A 21,822-nucleotide genomic window follows, 5' to 3' on the forward strand; every position below is an offset into this window, starting at 1 on the left:
ATCTAATTGACTAACTGAGGGGACTCCGCAAGGTAAATTCTTGCACATCTCATTTTCGTGAATTTTTTGGTTCGTTCTTTGTTAAAATTCCCAGTTACCTTCTTTGCAGTATTTTAAGTATCTTAAGAAAACATTTCAATCAGGTTCTTTGGTGATCCTATTTTTTTCACGTTGAAAATTTAATAATGTCTTTCTTCTTCACCCTCCCTACCCAAAGAACAGAAATAACTCGCTTCCATCCCACAATGCAGCAAGGTCAAGGTTGACGGCCATATTAATTTCTCGGGTTTGCGAATTTGATTTGCAAATATGCCTTAGCTCACAGCTTAGATTAACAGCTGTGTACATCACTGACTATAGCCGAAAATTTCCTCGTGTTATTAGTGACAGGTAATTCCTAATTTCTGCATTAACACAACATGAAATGAACAAAAAATGGATGCTTCAGATGGCGAGGCGCAAACGCTGAAAGGTGTTTTCAAGATTCGCGGCAAGGTTTACGATGTCTATCTCGACGAGGAGGAGGTTGTGTGGACATTACAAGGCGAGTTGAATACAGGTATATTCTAAGCATGTAAACAAACTGGCATAACTACGAAAAACAGCTCGTCAAATGTGTTCGTAACGATGGTTTCGTAAGTAAGCTCTTTAAATTAATGTTGATGAAATCGAAATCGACAACTTTCGATATCACAAAAAAAGAGACAAGTAAGCTTTTAAGCTTATCTACTTCCGTTCAATCTCGTTAATTCATTTTCTTAAAATTTGTTTTGTAGCTTCCCCATTTTGAGACATTTTTCCAACGAATGTTTATCGAAAGTTTCGAAACTCCGGAGCTAAAAATATACTGCAAATTTACCAGCCATAATTATAAGCACCAGCCGGTTCTTTGCAGTGGAGCTGCATTTAAGTGACAAGCTTGACTTCAGACCTCAAATAATTTACTTCCGTTAAATCCCTCTTTTTCTCAGAGTTGTTGGATAGTTTCTGAATTGTTTACACCTTTAAGTAACTTATATTTATTGTTTTATCGTCGGTTTTAATTTTGCCAGTTAAAAATAGCTGAAATTGACGCCGACCGATTTTCGCTTGAGAATTCGATTTTGTTTTGATTATTAGCATATATATTATTATTGTTGTTTTAAAAATCCGTTTCATCCCAGTCTTATTTTGTTTTGCTGGTAGATGGGAAGCATGAAGATTGCAATACGTTTGAATACTGATTATCTTACTGTTCAATACATGTAGGCTGTGTAATACTGCGTACCTGCACAATGAATTTAAAAATACAGAAACATGATAAGGCCTTGTTGGCATTAGTTAAATATTAATGAGAAGAAGTCTGGAGATGTTATATAGTTGTGGAAAAAACTGACTATACAAGGAAGTAGTTGTGGTCGTAAACTCGTAAACCAAAGAGAAGTTTCTCATATTGTTGTTATTTAACCATTTCTTAAACTCAGACTAAAGTCGCCATTACAAGTTGAAACTTTTAGCTGAAACGTGTGTGCAACGGCGCTGCGAAACAAGTTTCAGCAGGCGTTGCGCCGTGTAACATGGTCGGTTTCATGAAACTTTTTCGAACTTCTGTTGCGAGACAAGTTTCACGAAAAGTAGAACCGCTTTCTTAACTTCTGCAACGGCTCGCAACGGTCTCAGTGGTGAAAAAACAAGAGTTTCACCGTGTAACACCACTTTGTGAAACTGGTCTCGTTTGCCGTTGCACACAAGTTTCAGCTAAAAGTTTCAACGTGTAACGGCGGCTTAAGCCAATCATCTTTATTATATTATTTTACCATCCATAATCACCAGCTGTCTGCTACTTATTATAGCCGTGTTCTTCAGCAGGTTTCTAATCATCCTCAGAGACCCAGGGGCAGCTAGTCGGGGGAAACGGATTTTCATGGGTGAGGTGAAAGTTTACTTTTTGCCTGCGAAAATACCTTCCACCCAACTACTGTAGCTGCCCCTGGGTTTCCAAGGATGGTTTCTAACAGGCTTTCCCCATGAAAAGTTTTCTTTCCCCTCTCTCGACTGATCCATTTGGTTTCAAAAGTAAAAAGAAATGTTTCTGACTTCATTATATTAATTTTTACCTGCAGTGTTTAATTTGCAGGTTTATGTACATGTTAAAGTGACTGACAGCCCTAACAAGACAGGAACTGTGACAGCTACTCATAACAAAATTATAGTCACCATGGAGATATATGTATTAACAGTGACTATAATTAAGGCTTGCTTGGAATTATTTATTGATTCATTCTAGATCTTTCATCAATGTTTTTATCTCCACCTTTTGTTTTATTTAAACAAACTGACTTACTTGCCTCCCTTCCCAACAGAAAGGACAGTGGGAAATTAAACATAATTCTGGTGATGGCCATCAAAAGCCTTCAAAACTTTATATTCAGGCGCCTCAATTAAGCTTTGAAGATTGTAATCAAACGTGGATCTCTCCCTTGTGAGGCACGATTTAAAAGGGGACTGTACAAAACCCCTCCCGCAAACCCACTAAGTAATACAAGACTAAGTAATACAACAAATTTAATTAATTTAGTATACATAAACGCTTAGTAAACACAATAAACGGTAACGTAAAAAAAACTTTCTTAACCTAATTAATTATCTTAAACTAAATTACTTATTTCAGTTCAGTTCAGTCCTTCCTTGTTCTTGAGTTCTTCTCCAGGCACAAACAAATTGCTACTTCAACCACTCGCATAAACAAACCGCACCGACAACCGTTTACACAAACCTCTGCCTCTTCTCTTCTGGCGCCTTTTCTCTTCTTTGTTCCCATCTTGTTTGACTCCGCCGCACTCAGTTTTAATTTCTATGCACACGCCTTGAAATCTTGTTCACTCGCCGCCGCTGACAAAAGGGTTTATGTCAAGGAAAACACGGCCGGCTCCTGCCAATGGCTCTTGACAGTGACTTGAACAATTTCGCCTTCGACCTTGCAATACAAACTTTTTTGCTTCTCCTTACTTCTTCTTACTTCTCTGTCCTTTTTCTCCTTCCAAGAATAACAACCAACTGCACAACAACAACCTTGACCTCTATTTAAATACTGTACACAATTACGACATTACAAAGAAGATTCCAGAAAACGCTAACTACAAGGTATACAATAAATGCTGATTACACAATAAGATACAAAATATACGGTAACGGGAATAATAATAGTTAGTTAGATTACATTGAAATTTACAATACTACACACCATTTTCTAAGACAATAACTACTAATATACTAGTGACATTTTTTGACTGATAAAAATACGACGAATTAAGACTACAAATAATTAACAATAAACCTAATGAATTTAGATAATGAAAAAGAAACGACTAAATTTCTACATGCAAACACGAAACGTGAAAATGCAAACATGAAATGAAAACAACAAAAACATGAATAATATGAATTTTGTGACACCAAAGTATACAAATTAAAATTAAGATAAAATATACTGTACATGTATGGCTATACTTGATAAAACTTTTAAGCTTAATTTTAGGATACCACCTTCTAATGAAAACCAATTGCAGTATAAATTGGAGTTTCCACTGATTAGAAGTATTTTAATCCAGTAAATAAGTTCAGTATGTAATACATTTTACAAACTGTAATTGTCCGGCTGCTTGTGCTTCCATTAGTGTAAACCTAGCCCACCCACCCACACACACACATTTAAATATTAAATAAATGAGCAAATAAATAAGAATAAATAATAGATAATAGCAGTGATAATTAAAGGTTATAACTAAGCCAGACATACATAAATTGAAGGGCTGGGAGCATAACCGACTTATGTCGAATTTCAGCCCGTTTTTCGATGTAGCTCGGATTTGTGCAAACTTTTGCATGTGAACCGCAATTCGATTGAAAACCATTGTCCAGTATTTTTTCACGCCGCTTTGTGTTTCGTATTAATGCCATTGAGAAATTTTACCATCTTGTAAAGATATATCGGTAACATTATAGACAGTGGATGACCAAAAGGACAATACACTGAGGATTAAATACTTGTATTCAATATACACTCGTTGTCTTTGAAACACGGCACACGAAAGCGGTGTTTTTCGCGGGAGCAACGAAAAGAATGCTGTCACGCTTTTATTTGATTCTGTTACAAACTACTACGTACGTGACAGGAATGTCCGAAATGTAAACAGTTACATCCTCCAAGAGAAAATGTGTCCATTTCCTGGCGTAAAATCCAGCTTTGTCCCGTTTGTCGACATACACTCTTCATAACGCAAAATACTAGCATTCTACACGATTAACAGGAAGACATGTAGCCATTTCAACGATTAACAACGATTAACAACGATTAACGGCAGTTCTATTAAAAGGTAAAGACTATCTATTCTTTTTTACCAGCAGTCGGTGTTAACCGTTGAAAATCTATGTTAATCATACTTTTATTGAATCATTGCCTTGAAATTATCAAGTTAATCGTTACATACCGAATTTCAAGCCTGGCAAACCACAACTAAGGCTTGCAAAACACCTTGCACATGGCGGGATTTGTCTCTGATGCTCCCGCGGGATTTGATAATCGAATTGAAAAATTCATCACGGCACAGTCATCACTACCAAGGAGGGATTCTTTGGACAACATTTCCACCAGTTCTTGTGAACTGCATTCCTCAATTTCACAACTTTTCAAAAGATCCATAGATGTTGGTGCGTTTACAAACTTCACCAAACAAAAGCGAAACCAACTAGCCAGTACGATAGGCAAGTTGTTTATCCCGACTGCCTTGATCTATTTTGGGCTTGTTACAACCCGCAAAAGCAAACCATGATATCATCTCAAACGTTACTTATAGAAACAACAACTGGTGCGACTAAACACGGCTCGTGGACAGTCGAAACTTTTAGCCTACCGATAATTTGGAAAACGAGTCTAACGTGGACAAAACCTATCAAAAATTTGCCTTCCAAGCGCGTTCACTTGTAGAAAAGCAAACTACCAAATACCCCTCCCCCTCCCCCTGACTCAATGTTGTTTTTTGGGTCACGAACAGTTTCCTGGCAAGCATCACTTCCCACATCAACATCGCATAAGGGGGAGGGGGGAAGGGAGAAGTAACTGTTGTAGAATTATGAAGGGAGAAACAGTAAGTGAGTGGTTTTTTGGCTGTCTGTGTTCGGTTCTCGTCGCATAGGGGGAGGGGGTGTGAGGGAGATTAGTAAGCAAGTGGTTTTTGTTCTGTTCGTGTTTGGTTTTCTCAAGGAGTTTTGTCCACGATTGTAAAACCGCGAAATGTTTTCCAAACCAGGGAGAGCCAAAATTCGGACAAATCCGTGCGAAATCGAAAGCCGCGCTAAAATTCGACATAAGTCGGTTATGCCCTCAGACCTTCAATTGCGTCAGCCTAAGGGGAAAATAACAGGTCAAAGAGAAAGCTATAGTCAGTTAAAATACAAAAATTAGTGTAAGCTAGAAAGGTCAACGTAGCACAAGTCAACATCAATCTCCTCAGTTTCTGAGGAATTTCTTACACCTGTAACATTTGTCTCACTAATCGCTTAATGGTGTCAGCTGCCTATCGAAGCAATCTTTTTATCACGGGTCTAATAATTAATTAATTCTTAAACATTACAATTAAAGCATCTCTGTTTATCATTGTTTTGCTTACCTTACATTACGTTACTTAACGTCATAGCAGAAGTCCTGTAGGGTGATGTTTTGACGGACCAAAATCCAAGGTCTGGGGTGGGTGTATCACTAGAAGTGTTTTGTCGCATACGCAACAGCTGCTTAATAAACAAGGACAGCTACACGTACATGTATGTCATTATCATGGCTTGGCTTCATGAACAAGGATCTACATGTATGAAGGGGGATGTCTGCGTTGACTGCAAGCTTGCTTACGGCTGACAAGGCAGATGTGGGACAGGCAGGCCCTGCTTCCAGCGGCTGCAGGTGAAGGTCTCGTCTGGGTTTGGTGCTGAAGTCTCACAATTCTTCCTCCTTCTTCTTTACATTAGTGTAAACTATCCACCTACTATGTAGTAATATTTAAATAGCTACACTCTAAAATATTAACCTTCACACTTCAATCACCATTAGGTTCTGGGAATCAAGCCTACGACATATCCACAAGGTCGCTGAAATTCTCAGACATCATTGGAGCATGGATAGCAAAGCGGCGCTTGCAAGGCAACCAATCAAAGGAAGGCGGAGAGCTTGTCGGTTTCACTCTGTTTACATTCAGCAAAGCGGGAAAGAGAAAGCTGAGCGAAGCACGAGTAACATTTGAGTGCGATGACGAAAGTATCTGTGAGGCATGGGTTGAAAAAATTAATGACATTATACAAGGTTAGTGAAGTTATTGTAAGTGCAAAAATTAAGTAATGTTTTTACAATGCAAATTAACCTCTTTAGAATGGCCATCTCTTTTAAAGTGCTCTCTGACGGTATAAAGCACCCCTCTGTAATACCCACCCCACCCCAGCTCTCCCATCCTTGAGCTGTCTGTGAAATTGAATAAGCCCTACTGGGGTCTTATTGAAGCCTTTTACAGCAGTGTAAATTAATTGAACAGAAGTGTCACTTGTAACAATAGTTTTGTTGTTGTTGTTGTTGTTGTTGTTTTGAAAATCTTGGATGGTAACATTTCAAGTGCTACATACCGCGTTAATTTTGAATTTTTACTTACTCTGTAATTTAGGCTTCCGTGACAGGCCTCGCAAATTGAAAGTTGTCATTAACCCTAGAAGCAAGAAAGGACAGGCACGGCTTGTGTATTTGAAGCAAGTTGCACCACTCTTTGAAAAGGCTGGCATTAGGACAGACATCATGAGTAAGTAAATGTAATTAATGTGTTATTGTAAAATTGTGTTTTTTAAAACAAAATGCATGTATTCAACTGAAAGTAAATTCTTTTTGAATGTTTCAACTCAACATACTTGCAAAAAAAATTGCTTGAAGTGTATATGACAGAATTTTTTTCTTTGCTTGATCAAATCTTCATATTGTTCTTGTGTATGAAAAATTAATAAGAAAAATCACTATCAACTTTTCTTACATGTACCTGCATTTGTGGTGTGTGAAATCATGAAATTTCACTTCAGGAGGTCCACGGGACACAATACCTCACAAGCTAGTAGACTCTCTGGGGAGAAGGAGGGTTGTGACATCAATACAGTATCCCTACTTTTGCTCTACATGTATATGTATTCCTCAGTTCTTTCATTATGAGTATTCAACATTCCTAGTCATAATGTCATCCACACAGTTGTCTTTCCGTTTACACAAAAAACAACTGAGGAACAGAGGAACTATACCATAGCCCCACTATTCCCAGTCTCCCATCTTGTACTGTATTATATTCTATCCCAACTGGAATGGAAATTTGACCTTTTCATACATCTCAAACCCACAAGAAAAAAAAATTAGGGAAAACTTTTTTTTTAGATTTTCATCCAAGAACAACATGAACTGAGGTTTGATCAAGCAAATAAAAAATTCTGGCATATACACTTTACAGTGCGACAAGCCTTGCCATGGCCACCCAACAAACTGTTTTTTACAAGTTATCCATAAAAAAATACAAGACAACATGTTTTCAATAATTCCTAAATGCTGTATCACTTACCTGTTGGACTTTGTAAGGAGGCTTGACTGTTAATCAAATTCACATATTCTGATTGCCTAACTTGTAAAAAAAGTTTGTTGGGTGGCCACGGTAAGGCGCACTGCACTGTAAAAAAAAAAACATTTAATCATTGGCGATCATTTTTCTTTATTCTCATTATCTGAATGTTTGGTTAAGTGGTGATATTGTAAGGAGAAGCAATATACTGGTCACTGTTGGAGTATTAAATTATAATAGACTGAGGGTGCTAAATTCATTTGTCAGAACTGGTTTGACATTAATATGGATCCATCAGTCAGTATTTAATGGGATGTGATAACATATTCCATTTTGTTGAGCTAATTCTAGAAATTGTTCAAAAATAGTGATGCCACTTTGTGGAAACATTTGTTTAATTGGTAAATATCATTATAATAATATTCATTTAATCATTTTAACAAAATATAATCCTAATGTTTAAAGCCAGGAGGCCCTCTTGCCTACTGGGCTAAAATAAAAAAATATTAATGCAAAACATAAGTTGCATTGCCAATAAAAAGTATGCAAGACTAAAAGTGGCCTAATAAGAGTACTAGTGGCCATGATTTAATATGAATTAAAAATGTTCTGCCCAACATTTAAAAGAATGTTAATTGAATTGCTCATCTCTCATGTAAAACTATATCTTTCATAACTAACACACAGCATTTGAAGGCCATTTCTGACAAGTGAAGTGCACCCTAAGATCTGATATGTAAAAAAAGTTTAAGAGAACATAATTAATTGATCCGGATAAAACTTACACTTGCGGTAAAAGGCTGCTAATGAAGATTATTTTTACAATAAATTATAATTATTGTTTTCTTTATTTTGATGTACTCCAACAACAACTACTATGAAATCTCACTATTGTTTTTAACATCGCATTAATTTTTGTAAATCATTACTTACCGTTAATTTTTTTAAATCTGAAGTGAATGTAAACAATCATGTTAATTCCTCAATACTGAACACTTTAGTGACGCAAAGCGCGGGTCATGCATGGGAGTACTTCAGAACGGCTGAACTTTCATCTTATGATGGGTAAGAAAAACTCTTCTTACAGTTAATCAATGAAAATAATTATAACTCATTAATAATTAATTTATAATGAATAAATAATTTAAACCTCAAGAAATTAATACAAAATTAATTAAAAATAACACATAATTTAAAATACATGTACCCATTAGAGATTTTTAAATGTAAGCTTTTGTATCTTTTTTTGTTTATTTCAATTAATGTTATTTAATTGTCTCTTTAACAGCCTTCTTTTACGGGCAGTGTTTACATGAACGCAGTTTTAAATCGTCACGGTTTCATGCCCTTGAAACCGCATAGAAAACAATATGGTTTCAAAGCGTTTACATGGTGCCAATCTCACCTTTTTCAAGTGCTTACGTCATGCCGATCTCACTCGCAGGCACTCATTATTGAGGAAGGGGATCTGGGTTCAATTATTACGCTGCCATTTTTTTTTGTCAACATGGTAGAAAAAAACGCACAATTTACATGGACTGACGATGAAGTAGAACTCCTGGTGACTTAAGCCAGAAAATAAAGTGGTTATCGTATAAGCCATTGCTGCACTCCGTGCGAGGTTCACCATTTTGAATCTTTACGCCAAAGTGAAATTTCGCGCCAAAATTATAGTAATTATAGAAAGCGTATTGTTTCGAAAACGCTCCACTTTTGTCAGCGTTTTCAAATGGACTCGGTTTCGGTAACGGTCTCGACCGGCGTCGTGTAAACAGAAGGTGTAACCGCATCAAAAGCGATGCGGATACAAAATTAATGAAACTGCGTTCGTGTAAATGCTACCTTTGATTTCCTTTTATCTTGAGGATGGTGCCTTCTTTGTAATAATTATTGTGCATACCTTCTGTACATCTCAGGATATTCCGAGAACCTCTAACTTCTTATGGAAGATGTCTACTTTATATTCAAAAATGTTTTTGTGTGGTATATAACTATTCTGTAAAGGAGATCTTAGCAAGGGCTTTTGAAATCCATGAAGAAAATTGGCAGTAACCATACATTTTTTTCAGAGATAATAATAAAAAAAACGAAAATGGAAAATAAATGCCATACATGTTATGTACAGTATTTCAACGTTTTTTTTATGAATTATTGTTGCTTATAATAATTTAATTATCTCTCAAAACTGCATGGTTACTCTTTTTTCTTTTTGTATTCCAACGGCCCTTGCTATGGCCCTAGACTGTGAGCAGTCTCTCTTTTGCTCGAGAATCCATGGGAAAGAACGCTAAAAACTGAGCGATCACGACATTCAAAAGACGAGTTGCGTACATGAGGGAGTACGCAATTCGTGCTTTGCATATCTTGCAATCTTCCCAGCGGATTCTCGACCAAAGGAGAGACTGCTCGCAGTCTACTATGGTCCTCTTTTCCTGTATAGTCATAAATTGCACAAAAATAGTTGTTGAAGTTGTGTAGTGACCAATGACCTTTTGCTGACTACAATAAATAATTATTAGATACATTGAGATGTGGATGTACACAAACATAAATAATTAGCTCAGTGGGGGCGGGGGGTGGGGGCTGATATCTAGGGTGTGGCTTACAGTAGATTCAGTGGGGGCTTATGGTTACAATTTTGCAGTATCTCTTAGTGTATACTCACGTTTGTTAAGTGTGTAACATTAACCTTACCCTCCAGGGTGGTGTGTGTAGGAGGTGATGGCATTGTACATGAAGTGGTGAATGGACTGTTGGAGAAGTCCCATAAGATTGCTGGAATTGACCTTGTTGATGGCACACTGCCTGATAACTTCACTGCTTTCCCTCTCAGCATGCCTATTGGCATCATTCCTGCTGGTATGGTACCTGAATTTTTTATTTGAAACTGATGGCAATTAACAAATCGACAGCAGTTTTCTATGGCCATAAAATGTCATAAAATGTTCAAAACTTCACTGCCAAGTTTGGAACATTTTAAGACGTCATTTTTATGGTCTATTTAACAATAAGACGGCATGCTCGAGGTTTCTATCGGCTGATATCAAAGGCGATAGAAACCGAGAGCGAGCCGTCTAATTGTTTTAGCATACCTCAGTGATCGATCTATGAAGCAAAAAATCTTTTTATTTCATAAATTTTGATATATTTGTGCAATGATGCATGCTAAATCGCGCGCGCTCTGACAAACTGCCGTCTATCGATCGATAGACGGCACCTGTGTAGCCAATCAGATTGCGCGTGACGCGATAGTCAGTCACTGAGGTATGCTAAAAGAGTATAGACCATAGAAAACTGCCGTCGATTTGTTGTTTTTTTATGATAACATGGAAAAAACACAAGTAGAATTTTCTTTATTTTCCGTTACGAATGCACAAGTGTTACATCTGAGATCATTTATATTGTCTGCACTCTTATAGACAATAGCTACGAGCCAATCAGCACGTGGGAGTTTTGACAGTTATTGTAAAATAGGGTTTTAGCCAAAAGGCATCAAGGACACCCACTTTTTTTGAAAAAGCAAATTTAAAAATTCACTTAATCTTTAAACTTTTTTAAGAGAGATTTGCCTTTTGAATGTCCACTTTTCAATTTCTGGCCAAACGTCTGGACTGTAACATAGATAATTTTGTATAGCTTTAATAACAGGGTTGCCACATTCAGGGAAATTTGCATCAAGTCAGAGAAATTCTAAATTCTACCTCTGAGTCAATGAAGAGAAGAGAAAGAGACTTTTATTTTTGGCTTGCTTATAAGTTTGATCATAAATAATTATGCTTTTGTTGTTGGAAACTTATTTTAAATGTTACATGTTAACTTACAAAGGTACATTAACTCAGAGGATGAATCAGTCGGCTATTTTTTTCTTGCGGGGGAAGGGGCGTGGGGTATGTTATGGCGAAAGGATTTGTCCGTGAAAATTGGTTTATGGTCAATGAAAATGTTGCATTTTATTGTTATCCCAGTCGATGGCAACCCAACAGCAAATTGGTGATACACAGCTTAAGTATCAGTTCAATCCTATCCTATCTTCTTTTCTCTTTGAAGGCTCCACAGAAGTGATAGTCTTTTCAGCTCAAGGCTCAAATGACCCTGTGACATCTGCTCTGCACATCATATTTGGTACGTAATGTCATTACTCTTTGTTTGTTTGTTTGTTTGTTAGCTATGTTTTCAAACTTCAAAACTAACTAAAGATTTGCTGTGACGAAGGTCGAATGCTCAAAAACTTCAGCACTCGAATCTCTTTACGATGGCCAATTTACCTTTAGTTCTCAACTCTGTTGATAAACCAAACATTCGTCTCTACTCCCCACAGACGCAGCACCACAGTTTCTTTAAAAACTAACCCCCTTTCGCCCACTACATACACCACTTTATACGAGGCCTTCCATGCTTCACTGCAAGTCTCCTTTCTCACAGTGATTTGAAATTTCGATGTGGGCATGGTTATGAAAAACCATTGATGCTGCTGAAAAGAGCACCTTAAAATTAGTCAAACGACCAAGTTTGAGAGTCCTGTTTTTTTAAAATGTAAAACATAGTTTTGTTGAGTCTGAAAAACCAAGAGATGTTCGTATGGAAACGGGCAAGTTTTGTCCTTCTTTCTGCAGAAATTCCTAATTTACGGAACTATATCTTCGCTACCTATTCTAAAAGACAAGACTCTGTCAATGGTATTTTGCTACCTGGCTTGAACCCCGGGGGTATCCGGTCAGATCGTTCCATTGTCAGATCCTCCCAAGTCAGATCGTTCCTCAGTAAAGTCAGATCGTTCCACAAAAAAGTCATATCGTTCTACTCAGAAATGGTCAGATAAAAAATTTTTTTCAACAGTTAATAGATCACTCCACGGGTGTTATTCGAGTGTAAGTTCAGTTGCTCACATCATCGATCAGAAGGATCAACTGTTCACAGGATCGATAGAGTATCCCTGTATTGATTTTACCGCAAACATGACCGAATACCGCTCATACGATCGATCAAGGGGACGAACTGTTTACATGATAGGTCGAGTCTAGGTTGTCGCTCTGTAGACTAACTACAATCGAGTTACTGACCACGGAACGATCTGACCGTAAACCTTATACAGAAATGTCAAATTACCGTAATAAAGGTCTATTACCATGAAAGCTGTATGAAACCCTTACAGAGAAGGGGGAGGGGCATATCAGTATTAAAAGATCACTTTTAAAAGGGAATCTTATAGAGTAAGTGGTCACTACTGACAGTAGTAACAAGCTTGTATTTCACCATGTATAGGACACACAATACCTCTTGATATTTGTTCGCTGTGGAACGACAACAAACACATCAGATTCACGTTTTCCCTTGCTTATGGTTTCCTGGGAGATGTACTAAAGATCAGTGAACAAAATCGCTGGATGGGACCGAAGAGGTACAAATGGGGAGCGGCTCGGAGGCTCTGGACAATGAGGTACACTTTTTGTCATTTCCACTGGCCAATATTTTCTGTTTTTTTAATTGGGGTTACCAACGGCCATTTATACTTTCCTTTAAAGATTTAAGCCCTCAAAAAACCCGCCCCCACTTAAACACGGCCTCTCAAAAGTCAAACAAGAAACCAATCCAGAAGAATTAAATTGAAGAATTCGGGGACCGACCTTTTCTGCAATTTAGCCCATTTTTTGTTGTTTTGTCTCAGATCAGTTTTATCCACTGCTTTGCGGCGCTTATTGGCCTAACTGCAGAATAACCGATTACTTAAAAGCTATTTGAGTTGCTGCTGTTGCTTTGTAAACTTTGTTAATAATGTCAATTTGTAAACACCAAAATTTATTCGCATTTAGTTTAATATAGTCATACCTACCCGCCTCGACTACCTTTAGCTATTTGCGGGTAGGTATATACCTAACTTGTAACTCTCTGTTTTTAATAAAGTGTTGTTGGTATTAAAACAGTGGCTACATAGCTCCATAGCTATTAAACACACGAGTGAGTGCATAGCCACGCATCCAGGTTGTTTTAGCGGTGCAGCCTTGAATTGGCCGGGTATTCTGCAGTTACTCCGCTTCACTTTGTGGTAACAGGACATTTTCACTATGGTGTCATTTTACCACAACTGCCAGAATCCTTCTGGTTTTTGTTTCCTCGTGCTAATTAGAGCTATTGTTCTTTGCTCTCCACTGGGATTACAAAATTTGAATTTGAGAAGGAAAACGAAACGAATTCTGGTAGTTTTAGTAAAGTGACGCCATCATGAAAATGGTCTATAGCAGAAAGCTTAGCTTGCCCTTAATCATGGGTTTAAACTCTAAACGAAGTGCAAAAAAGGGAAACTATTTCAAGGCAACATTTCCTAAAAGGAATTGAAGGCCGTATGGAAATATATCCGGCAAATCTGAGCCAAAACAACAAAATAAAACGAGCGGAAATACACTATACAGCTGTAGGTGGGTTTTGCTTCGAGCTCTTCAACTGTTTTTCCATGTTTCCTTCGATATTGGCCTCAAATGTATGTATCCGATCACATTCATACATGTACAGAATGTACTGATCATCATGCTTATTAGAGTTCATGGATTAGCTGATTTTATTTTTATTGAGTACCAATGGGTTCCTCAATTCTAATTTACCTCACCTCTGTTGCATATCAACAGGTCGTATGATGTGGATGTGAGTTATCTGCCAAGTCCTTTTCCTGAGTACCATCCAAGAGATCAAACTCGATGCAGAACAGGGTGAGAAGAGACACGCTTCATTATTATACGAACACTTCATTGTCGGGATCACCTCATCATTAGGAAGCTTAAGCAGCGACGACAGCAACGGCAACGGCAACGACAACGCCGCAAAGCAATAAGTTTAATGAGCAAAAACAATCGCTCTGCACGTGCGTTTTACATTTTGGTACATTTCTTTGCCGTCCTCTGCAAAACAACAACGTGAAATGATCACTTTCAAGGTTTTGTGGAGAACGTGAGCACGCGACGGTGAACTTTTCATTTTCTTTCTTAACTTGTACGCCACTCCTACCAATTTGGTTCCTGGATAGTTCGCTATTTTTGTAAAAGTTGAGCGAGTTGAAATAATCGCGAAGTAGCACCAATGAAATTAAGTTATATTTTCGGGCGACGTTTTTGTTGGCGTTGCCGTCGTCGTTGCTTTTAAGCTCCCTAATAGGGAGAGCTTTAGCAACTACGACGGCGACGGCAACGATAACGTCAAAAAAGCGAAAAAGCGTCAAAACAAGAACTCTGCACGTGCATTACACTTTTTGGTACATTTCTTTGCCGTCACGGCACGACTAGAACGTGAAATTTCCTGATGGGAGGTTTTATGGAGGGCGTAAACACGCGACGACTAATTTTTCTTTCTCTTTCTAACTTTGGGTGCGGTCTTCAAGCATGCAACTCAAGGAAATTTCATTTACATTTGATATTTAAAGCTAGTTGGAATAATCGCAACGTCGTTTGAAAAAACGTGAATTTAATAAAATAGTGCGTTGTCGTTGCTAAAGCTCCCTTATGCACCCAGGGTTTGGAACACTCTCCCAAACTCATTAAAAAGACACGTCTAGTTCCATAGCTGTATTTACAGTAAACAATTTCTTTTTAACTACTACTTAGATCTAACAAAACGTATTTAAGTCAGTTGGTATTAATTACCACGCTGCTCGATCGCTGTCGAGCCTATCCGTAAGAGCGTGTTGCTGACTTTTGTGTTCATAAATTAATTAATTAATTAATTAATTTATTTATTTATTTATTTATTTATTTATTTATTTATTTATTTATTTATTTATTTATTTATTTATTTATTTTTCTTTATCTTGCCGTGTTTTGTCGTCTTGTGGGACCCGATAATTGGAGAAGTAACTCTGTGAAAAGTCCCTGACAATTGTCTGTTTACTTGCATAAACAAATCTTGTAAATAAATTTTAGATAAATAAATCTTGACTTCTGAGCATGGTAATGCATATTATAATGTCTAGTGCTAATTTAAAATTTCTTCTGTAGCTGTGTAGTCTGTAGAAAAGAAGATGATGGCAATGAACTCAGTGAGCAAAACCAAGGTAAATAGACTGGCAACCACCACCGTGAATAACTAAATGTAAAAGGAAATTCAGATGTCACAGTTAAAAGAAAAATAGATCCCATCGATCGTATCGCATCATGGTCCACCTAAGTTTATAAATTATCAAATGTAATGAAATTGAAAAGTTTCATTTACAGTAATGACAAAGTTATTGGCAAGTTACTTGCAATTACAATTCCTACGCCACTATACTAAGCAAAACAGGCAAAGCTTAGCCATCTCAGCTTACAGTTTTCTTAACGTTAATCAGCTGTCAGTTTAAAAAAAAGACTGCCATTTCTGAGCTGACTATTGAAATTTTGGCCAATCCTGAGCTATCAGTTAATCTCTTTGTGTTGCAAGGTCGTTGCACAGTGTACATGAAAATCTTTGTGTTGCTTTCTTTGCAATAGAATGGACGACATTCCACGGTCGTGTGATTGGAGTCAATTTTTACACTCTTCCTAACCTGTGCGAGATATCACCAGAAGGTCCCTCGCCAAGCAGTCACCTTGGAGACGGATATTCAGACCTCGTTATTATTAAAGAGTGTTCAAGACTTCAGATGAAGTCACACATACAACGCAACTTTAACTATAAAGACCAGGTAGTTGGTTATATACTACTACTACTACTACTACTACTACTACTACTACTACTACTACTACTACTACTACTACTACTACTACTACTACTACTACTACTACTACTGCTACTACTGCTACTACTGCTACTACTACTTACTACTTACTACTTACTACTACTACTACTACTACTACTACTACTACTACTACTACTACTACTACTACTACTACTACTGCTACTACTGCTACTACTGCTACTACTACTACTACTACTTACTACTTACTACTTACTACTACTACTACTACTACTACTACTACTACTACTACTACTGCTACTACTGCTACTACTGCTACTACTGCTACTACTACTACTACTACTTACTACTTACTACTTACTACTACTACTACTACTACTACTACTACTACTACTACTACTACTACTACTACTACTACTACTACTACTACTACTACTACTACTGCTACTACTGCTACTACTGCTACTACTGCTACTACTACTACTACTACTTACTACTTACTACTTACTACTACTACTACTACTACTACTACTACTACTACTACTACTACTACTACTACCACCACCACCACCAGACGGGTCTGTGCCTACCATAGCGGTTCCAGATCTTTGTATCCTGCCTAAGTGATGCAATTTCACAATTTTTTTTTAACCTAGAATAATTGGAATAGTTATGCCCATATCTACGTTACAGCTTCAACATTATCACTGAAAATTTATTTATTTATTCATTTATTTATTTACAAAAAGGTGCATGATTTAGGACGGACCATTAAACCCTACCCCCTACTCCTTCCCCACCCCCTCACCCCTCCCCCCCCCCCCCCCCCGACCACAACATAACATTCATACGCTTATATTGACATCGGGACGAAGTCAGCAAAGTTTCTTTCTTTCTTTCTTTTTTTTTTCTTATTTCCAGCTTGGCTTACAGAGTTAAATCATCACTTCTTGAGTTTTCTTATGATGTTGTTTCTTCTTAGTTTGCATTCCCTTTCGTTGAATGCCATCGCATCAAAGAGTGCCATGTGCATGCTTGTAATAAGTCAGGTGTCCCTGTACAAGGTGCCGATGGCCCGTTGCTTGATAGCTACCGAGGGAGCCGTATCTCCAAGGACAGATCAGTTGGTACATGGAACGTGGACGGTGAAATACTAAGGCAGCATTCTCTTTCACTCAGGTGAGTTTCATGTAAAACGTTCATGTAAGTTTATACTCGTTATGACTGCCAACAAACCTTGTATAGACAGACTAGAATTCTTCTCTCCAGAAACTGGAACAACTAAGGGATTATGGAATCGTTTGGGTGGACGGATAGAAATTGAACTGATGAATAAGTGCATTTCTCAGCAGTCAGCCATATATGAAATACTCTTTTAGGTGAAAACTAGGAAAAGCGGGGTACGCGAGAAAAACCTCTCGGAGCAAGGACGAGAACCAACAACAAACTCAACCCACGTATGACGCCTAGTCCGGGAATCTAACCCGGGCCACATTGGTGGGAGGCAAGTGCTCTCACCACTGCGCCATCCCTGCTCCCTCGTAACTTGGTCTCCACCCGGCCACTCCTCGTAAAAGAAATGAGCGCTCCGTTAATCAGATACATCTACTTGAAATCAACTGCACTTACGCTGTGAAGGTGTCTTCACTTGTTGACTTTCTTTCTATTTCCTTGCAGAGTTCATAGACAAATAGTCACTGTATTTGGAAATGGCATTGAGGATGTTACTGAGCAAAAATGTTGCTGCCGCAAATAAGTATAAAATCAGTCATTTGAGAATTTAAACAAAAAAAGAACTTAACACGTTCTGTACATACAGATCACGGTTTCAAGTTTGATATAGGGACCTTACGAAAGAACGACGGCGACACCAACGAAAATATCACTTAATTTCCAACCCATTCAACTTGCACAATGTGAACGACTTATCCAGAAACATGATTAGTAGCAATGGTTTTCAAGTCCATAGAGCGAAACAAAAAAAAATTTCATCGCCGTGCGGTTAGTCATTTTACGTGGTTGTCAGTGGATGTCAAAAAATGCATTTGCACAACCAATTTTTAGCTCATTAAACCTTTTGTATTTTCACGTTCTCGTTACCGCCGTAGTGTTTTCGTAAGGTCCTTGTTATTAGGGATCTTAAGTAGCGACGACGTCACTTGAAAATAAAACTGCACACTATTTCAACTAAATCGAGATTAAACTAACTCGTTCAAATTGTACAATGTGGCCCAACAATCCAGGAACAAAATTGGTAGTAACGGTGTTCAAATTAAGAGAGAAATGAAAAAAATTACGGTCTTGTGTTCACGTTCTCCACAAAACCTTGAATTTGGTCATTTCACTTTGTTGTTTTGTAGAGGACTGCAAAGAAATGCACCAAAATGTAAAACGCACGTGCAGAGCGATTGTTTTTGCTCGTTGTTTTGCGGCGTTGTCTTTGTCGTCTCCGTCGTCGTTGCTTAAGTTCCCTAGTTCCCTAATAATAACCGCAAATCATCAGCCAGCTCCATTAAGTAATTTCAAGTACAAATACAAGTTGTGCTTCTGACACTAAAAGTTGTAAAATCGTCAAAACATCTAATAAGATATACGTACTGAAGTAAATGTCCCAAGCAAATATGCAGTAACTTTGGAAATTAGCGGTTTTAAGTAAGTTGGCCTCAAACGTAAATTCTAGTTTCGTCGACAGTACTGGCGAAAGCACTCAAAACGTTTACCATGGTATTTTGTTTCCTTATTTCGATAATTGGTAACGAAACTGCGAGTAATCTGAATGTGTTTGTTGCAAAAAAAATGCAAGTTTTCCACTTGTTACAATTTAATTTTTTGATAGACCCAGTGCCACGTATGGCATCCGATCTCCCCGGAGGGTTGTTCAAGCCTCAAAGTAAATACGGTTACTACTTTGGGAACAATTTGATAATTATTTTGATAGTGAATATACGTATAGTTTACACGTTTAGCGAATTAATTATTTATTAAATTATTTATTTGTGAGTTCATGTTTCGTACAATTTTGAAAAGCTTTTATATTTAATTTTGACAGTTGTCTTCAAAAGTCCTTGAATGCAACAAAGGGCCTTGAAATGTTCTCTGATTAAAAGTCTGGAATAGGCCCAAAAATTTATAGTATTCAAAATGCTTGATTGTTCTCCGACAAATTTTCTGAAATCAATTACGCATAGTCTTGCACCTTGAAATGAAAATTTAAGAGCAAAATTCGCAAGTAGAGCTTGGGACCTTAAAAAAATGTCGTTTTGAAAATTAATAATTCGTCTTTTAAATTTCCATAAACAGTCGTTTCCATTTGGCCAAAGATGTATTAACTATACCAGTAATTGTTTATTTTTCGTTATTAGTTATTTATTTGTGATTGAAAACATTGATTAAATTGATAACAAATAAAACGTTACTCTGGTTAAAAATTTAAGTAAAATTAAATGTTGAAAATTCCATTCCAACGTTTCGGGAAAAAACTTCAGCCTTCAAACTTCAGATATGATGAAAAATTTTACAAGGAAAAACCCTTTATATTTTTAACCAGAGTAACGTTTTATTTGTTATCGTGAATCCACCTGCTTACAGGTTCATTTTTGAAAAACAAATTGATTCAATTATTTAATTTTTTAGAATTTATGAGACGTATTTAATATATTCCTCAGTTATAATCTATCTTTGGCTCTGCCATAATATGTTAATAACAAAAAAAATTATTTGACCGAAGAGTGCTACATAGTTATGTCCAAAAAATTAAAGGTATTATAGACCTGGGGGCCCGGTTGTTCGAAAGCCGATTAACGCTAATCCTCGATTTAAATTTAACCGAGTTTTTCATCTTGCTCGCTAAAGATATCTTTTAAAGTTTTTATTATATCTCTAAGTTAGTACGCGCGGTGTGATTGGTCAATTTTGCGTGCCGTATTTCACTTAACGGCTCGCTAAACTTCAACTAGTTTCCTTTCCCGCGCGTCCGATTAACCTCAGAGATATAATAAATATCTTACTAACCTCGTTTTCTCGGTCCGTACTGTAACTTACGGATCCTCGTTTTTTCCCCTTTGACTGAGAAAACGAGGTTAGTAAGTTAGAGGTATATATTTAGGTAATGGTAAACACTGAATGAGAAAAAGGTTTGGAAAAGTCTTTGTAGATTGGTAATTATACTCGAATCAAAGTTCACGTTAAGTTAAACCAGGATTAGTTTAATCGGGCTTTGAACAACTGGGTCCTGGATCGTTTTTCTGTGTTAACGAATAAAACCAGTTATACAGTTATTATACAGCTATAAAAGCAGATACAAAAGTAATACATGTTCTTTGTGAATTTGTACACACTGAGCTGTTCAATTCATTACCAATCTTGTACCCAGAGTCTTCAGGCTCTTTGGCCAGCGGTTGGTCGCCAGGAGACCAACCGCTGGCCAAACGCCTGAGGACTCTGGGTACGAGATTGATTCATTGCATGAAAGCTCTGTCAACCAACTGGGAGTATAGTTACATGTAAATGTTGACTCTCAAGAAGGGTTCAAATCGTGATTTCTGAGCAAAACACCGGCAGTCGTAGCTTTCCCATTTCACTGCTATACACAGAAAACGTTCAGCCATTCTATGAAAAAAATAGTAACCACTTTGTTTACAGCCGTTTCGGCTGAAAATGTTAGATAAAAGAAAGGTGTTGTTCTGCTGAAGACCCCTTTGAAAATATTATAATTAGATATTTAAGATATTTACAAAATTTACTATGTTAAAACTCAACCTTTACGAGAAGAGAAAGCGTTTATGAGCTTTCAAGTTAAATGCTGTAGCGTTGCGGTTGAAGAAATGTCAGTCGTAAAAATAAAATGTCAAACTTGACGCTGTACACTTGTTTCTATTTACACTGGTATTTCTTCCTTTGCTGCCAGCCTCGATTGGTAAATTGGTGATTTGTGGATACAGCAGTTTCCAATTGAGTGTCGTAAGACCAAAACCAAAGTAATTACTCTGGCGAATCACAATGACAGGGGCAAACAGCGCAATGATTCCAAGCAAATGGATGTAACTGGCGCCAAGCGCGGGAAAACGTGTGCGGCCAAACACGATGGGTTTGGTTTGGATTTCCATTGGTTGAGAAAGTGGCGCGAGTTTGTTAACCAATCACAGAGCGTAGTAATTCAAAACCAAACCAAGCGCGAAATTACTTTCGACACTCAATTGAAAACCGCTCCAGCAAACATTTATGTTCAAATTAAGGTTGAGAAGCGATAGCTAAAGCAGGCTAATCACAAGAATGCAAATTGACACAATCACGAATGAAAACTGGAAGAAAAGAAAAGGACTGTCGCTAAGCATGGTTATTCATAGTTACGTTCTATTGACCGTATTCCGAAATAAGAATAAGCAAAATAGCTGGTAGATTTCTCTTTTAAGTAAATTTGGGAAGAAATTTCTGTAAACTTTGGCTGACACATGGTAATATAAGAGCCATTTTGTACTCCAGTAATTTCAAAAATGCCTCAAGAGGGATTTCTTGACATCGTTGTATGTATTCCGATTCCAGGATAGGGGTCAATCGAAC

General features: G+C 37.4%; 1 protein-coding gene across 1 annotated transcript; it reads left to right on the top strand.

Moving 5' to 3' along the window:
* The first annotated feature begins 244 nt into the window (after window positions 1-244).
* Window positions 245-21,126, top strand: LOC146463222 (ceramide kinase-like). The gene is made up of 12 exons (XM_085084708.1): window positions 245-559; window positions 6,083-6,331; window positions 6,684-6,815; window positions 8,609-8,672; window positions 10,309-10,466; window positions 11,655-11,729; window positions 12,870-13,044; window positions 14,228-14,308; window positions 15,587-15,642; window positions 16,058-16,251; window positions 17,246-17,442; window positions 17,941-21,126. The coding sequence occupies exons 1-12, from the start codon at window positions 436-438 to the stop codon at window positions 18,017-18,019; spliced, it is 1,584 nt and encodes a 527-aa protein (XP_084940834.1). The 5' UTR covers window positions 245-435; the 3' UTR covers window positions 18,020-21,126.
* Window positions 21,127-21,822: the final 696 nt, after the last annotated feature.

This window comes from Pavona decussata, unplaced genomic scaffold (genome assembly GCF_977016875.1).
Source record: "Pavona decussata unplaced genomic scaffold, jaPavDecu1.1 SCAFFOLD_180, whole genome shotgun sequence".
Classification (NCBI taxonomy): domain Eukaryota; kingdom Metazoa; phylum Cnidaria; class Anthozoa; order Scleractinia; family Agariciidae; genus Pavona; species Pavona decussata.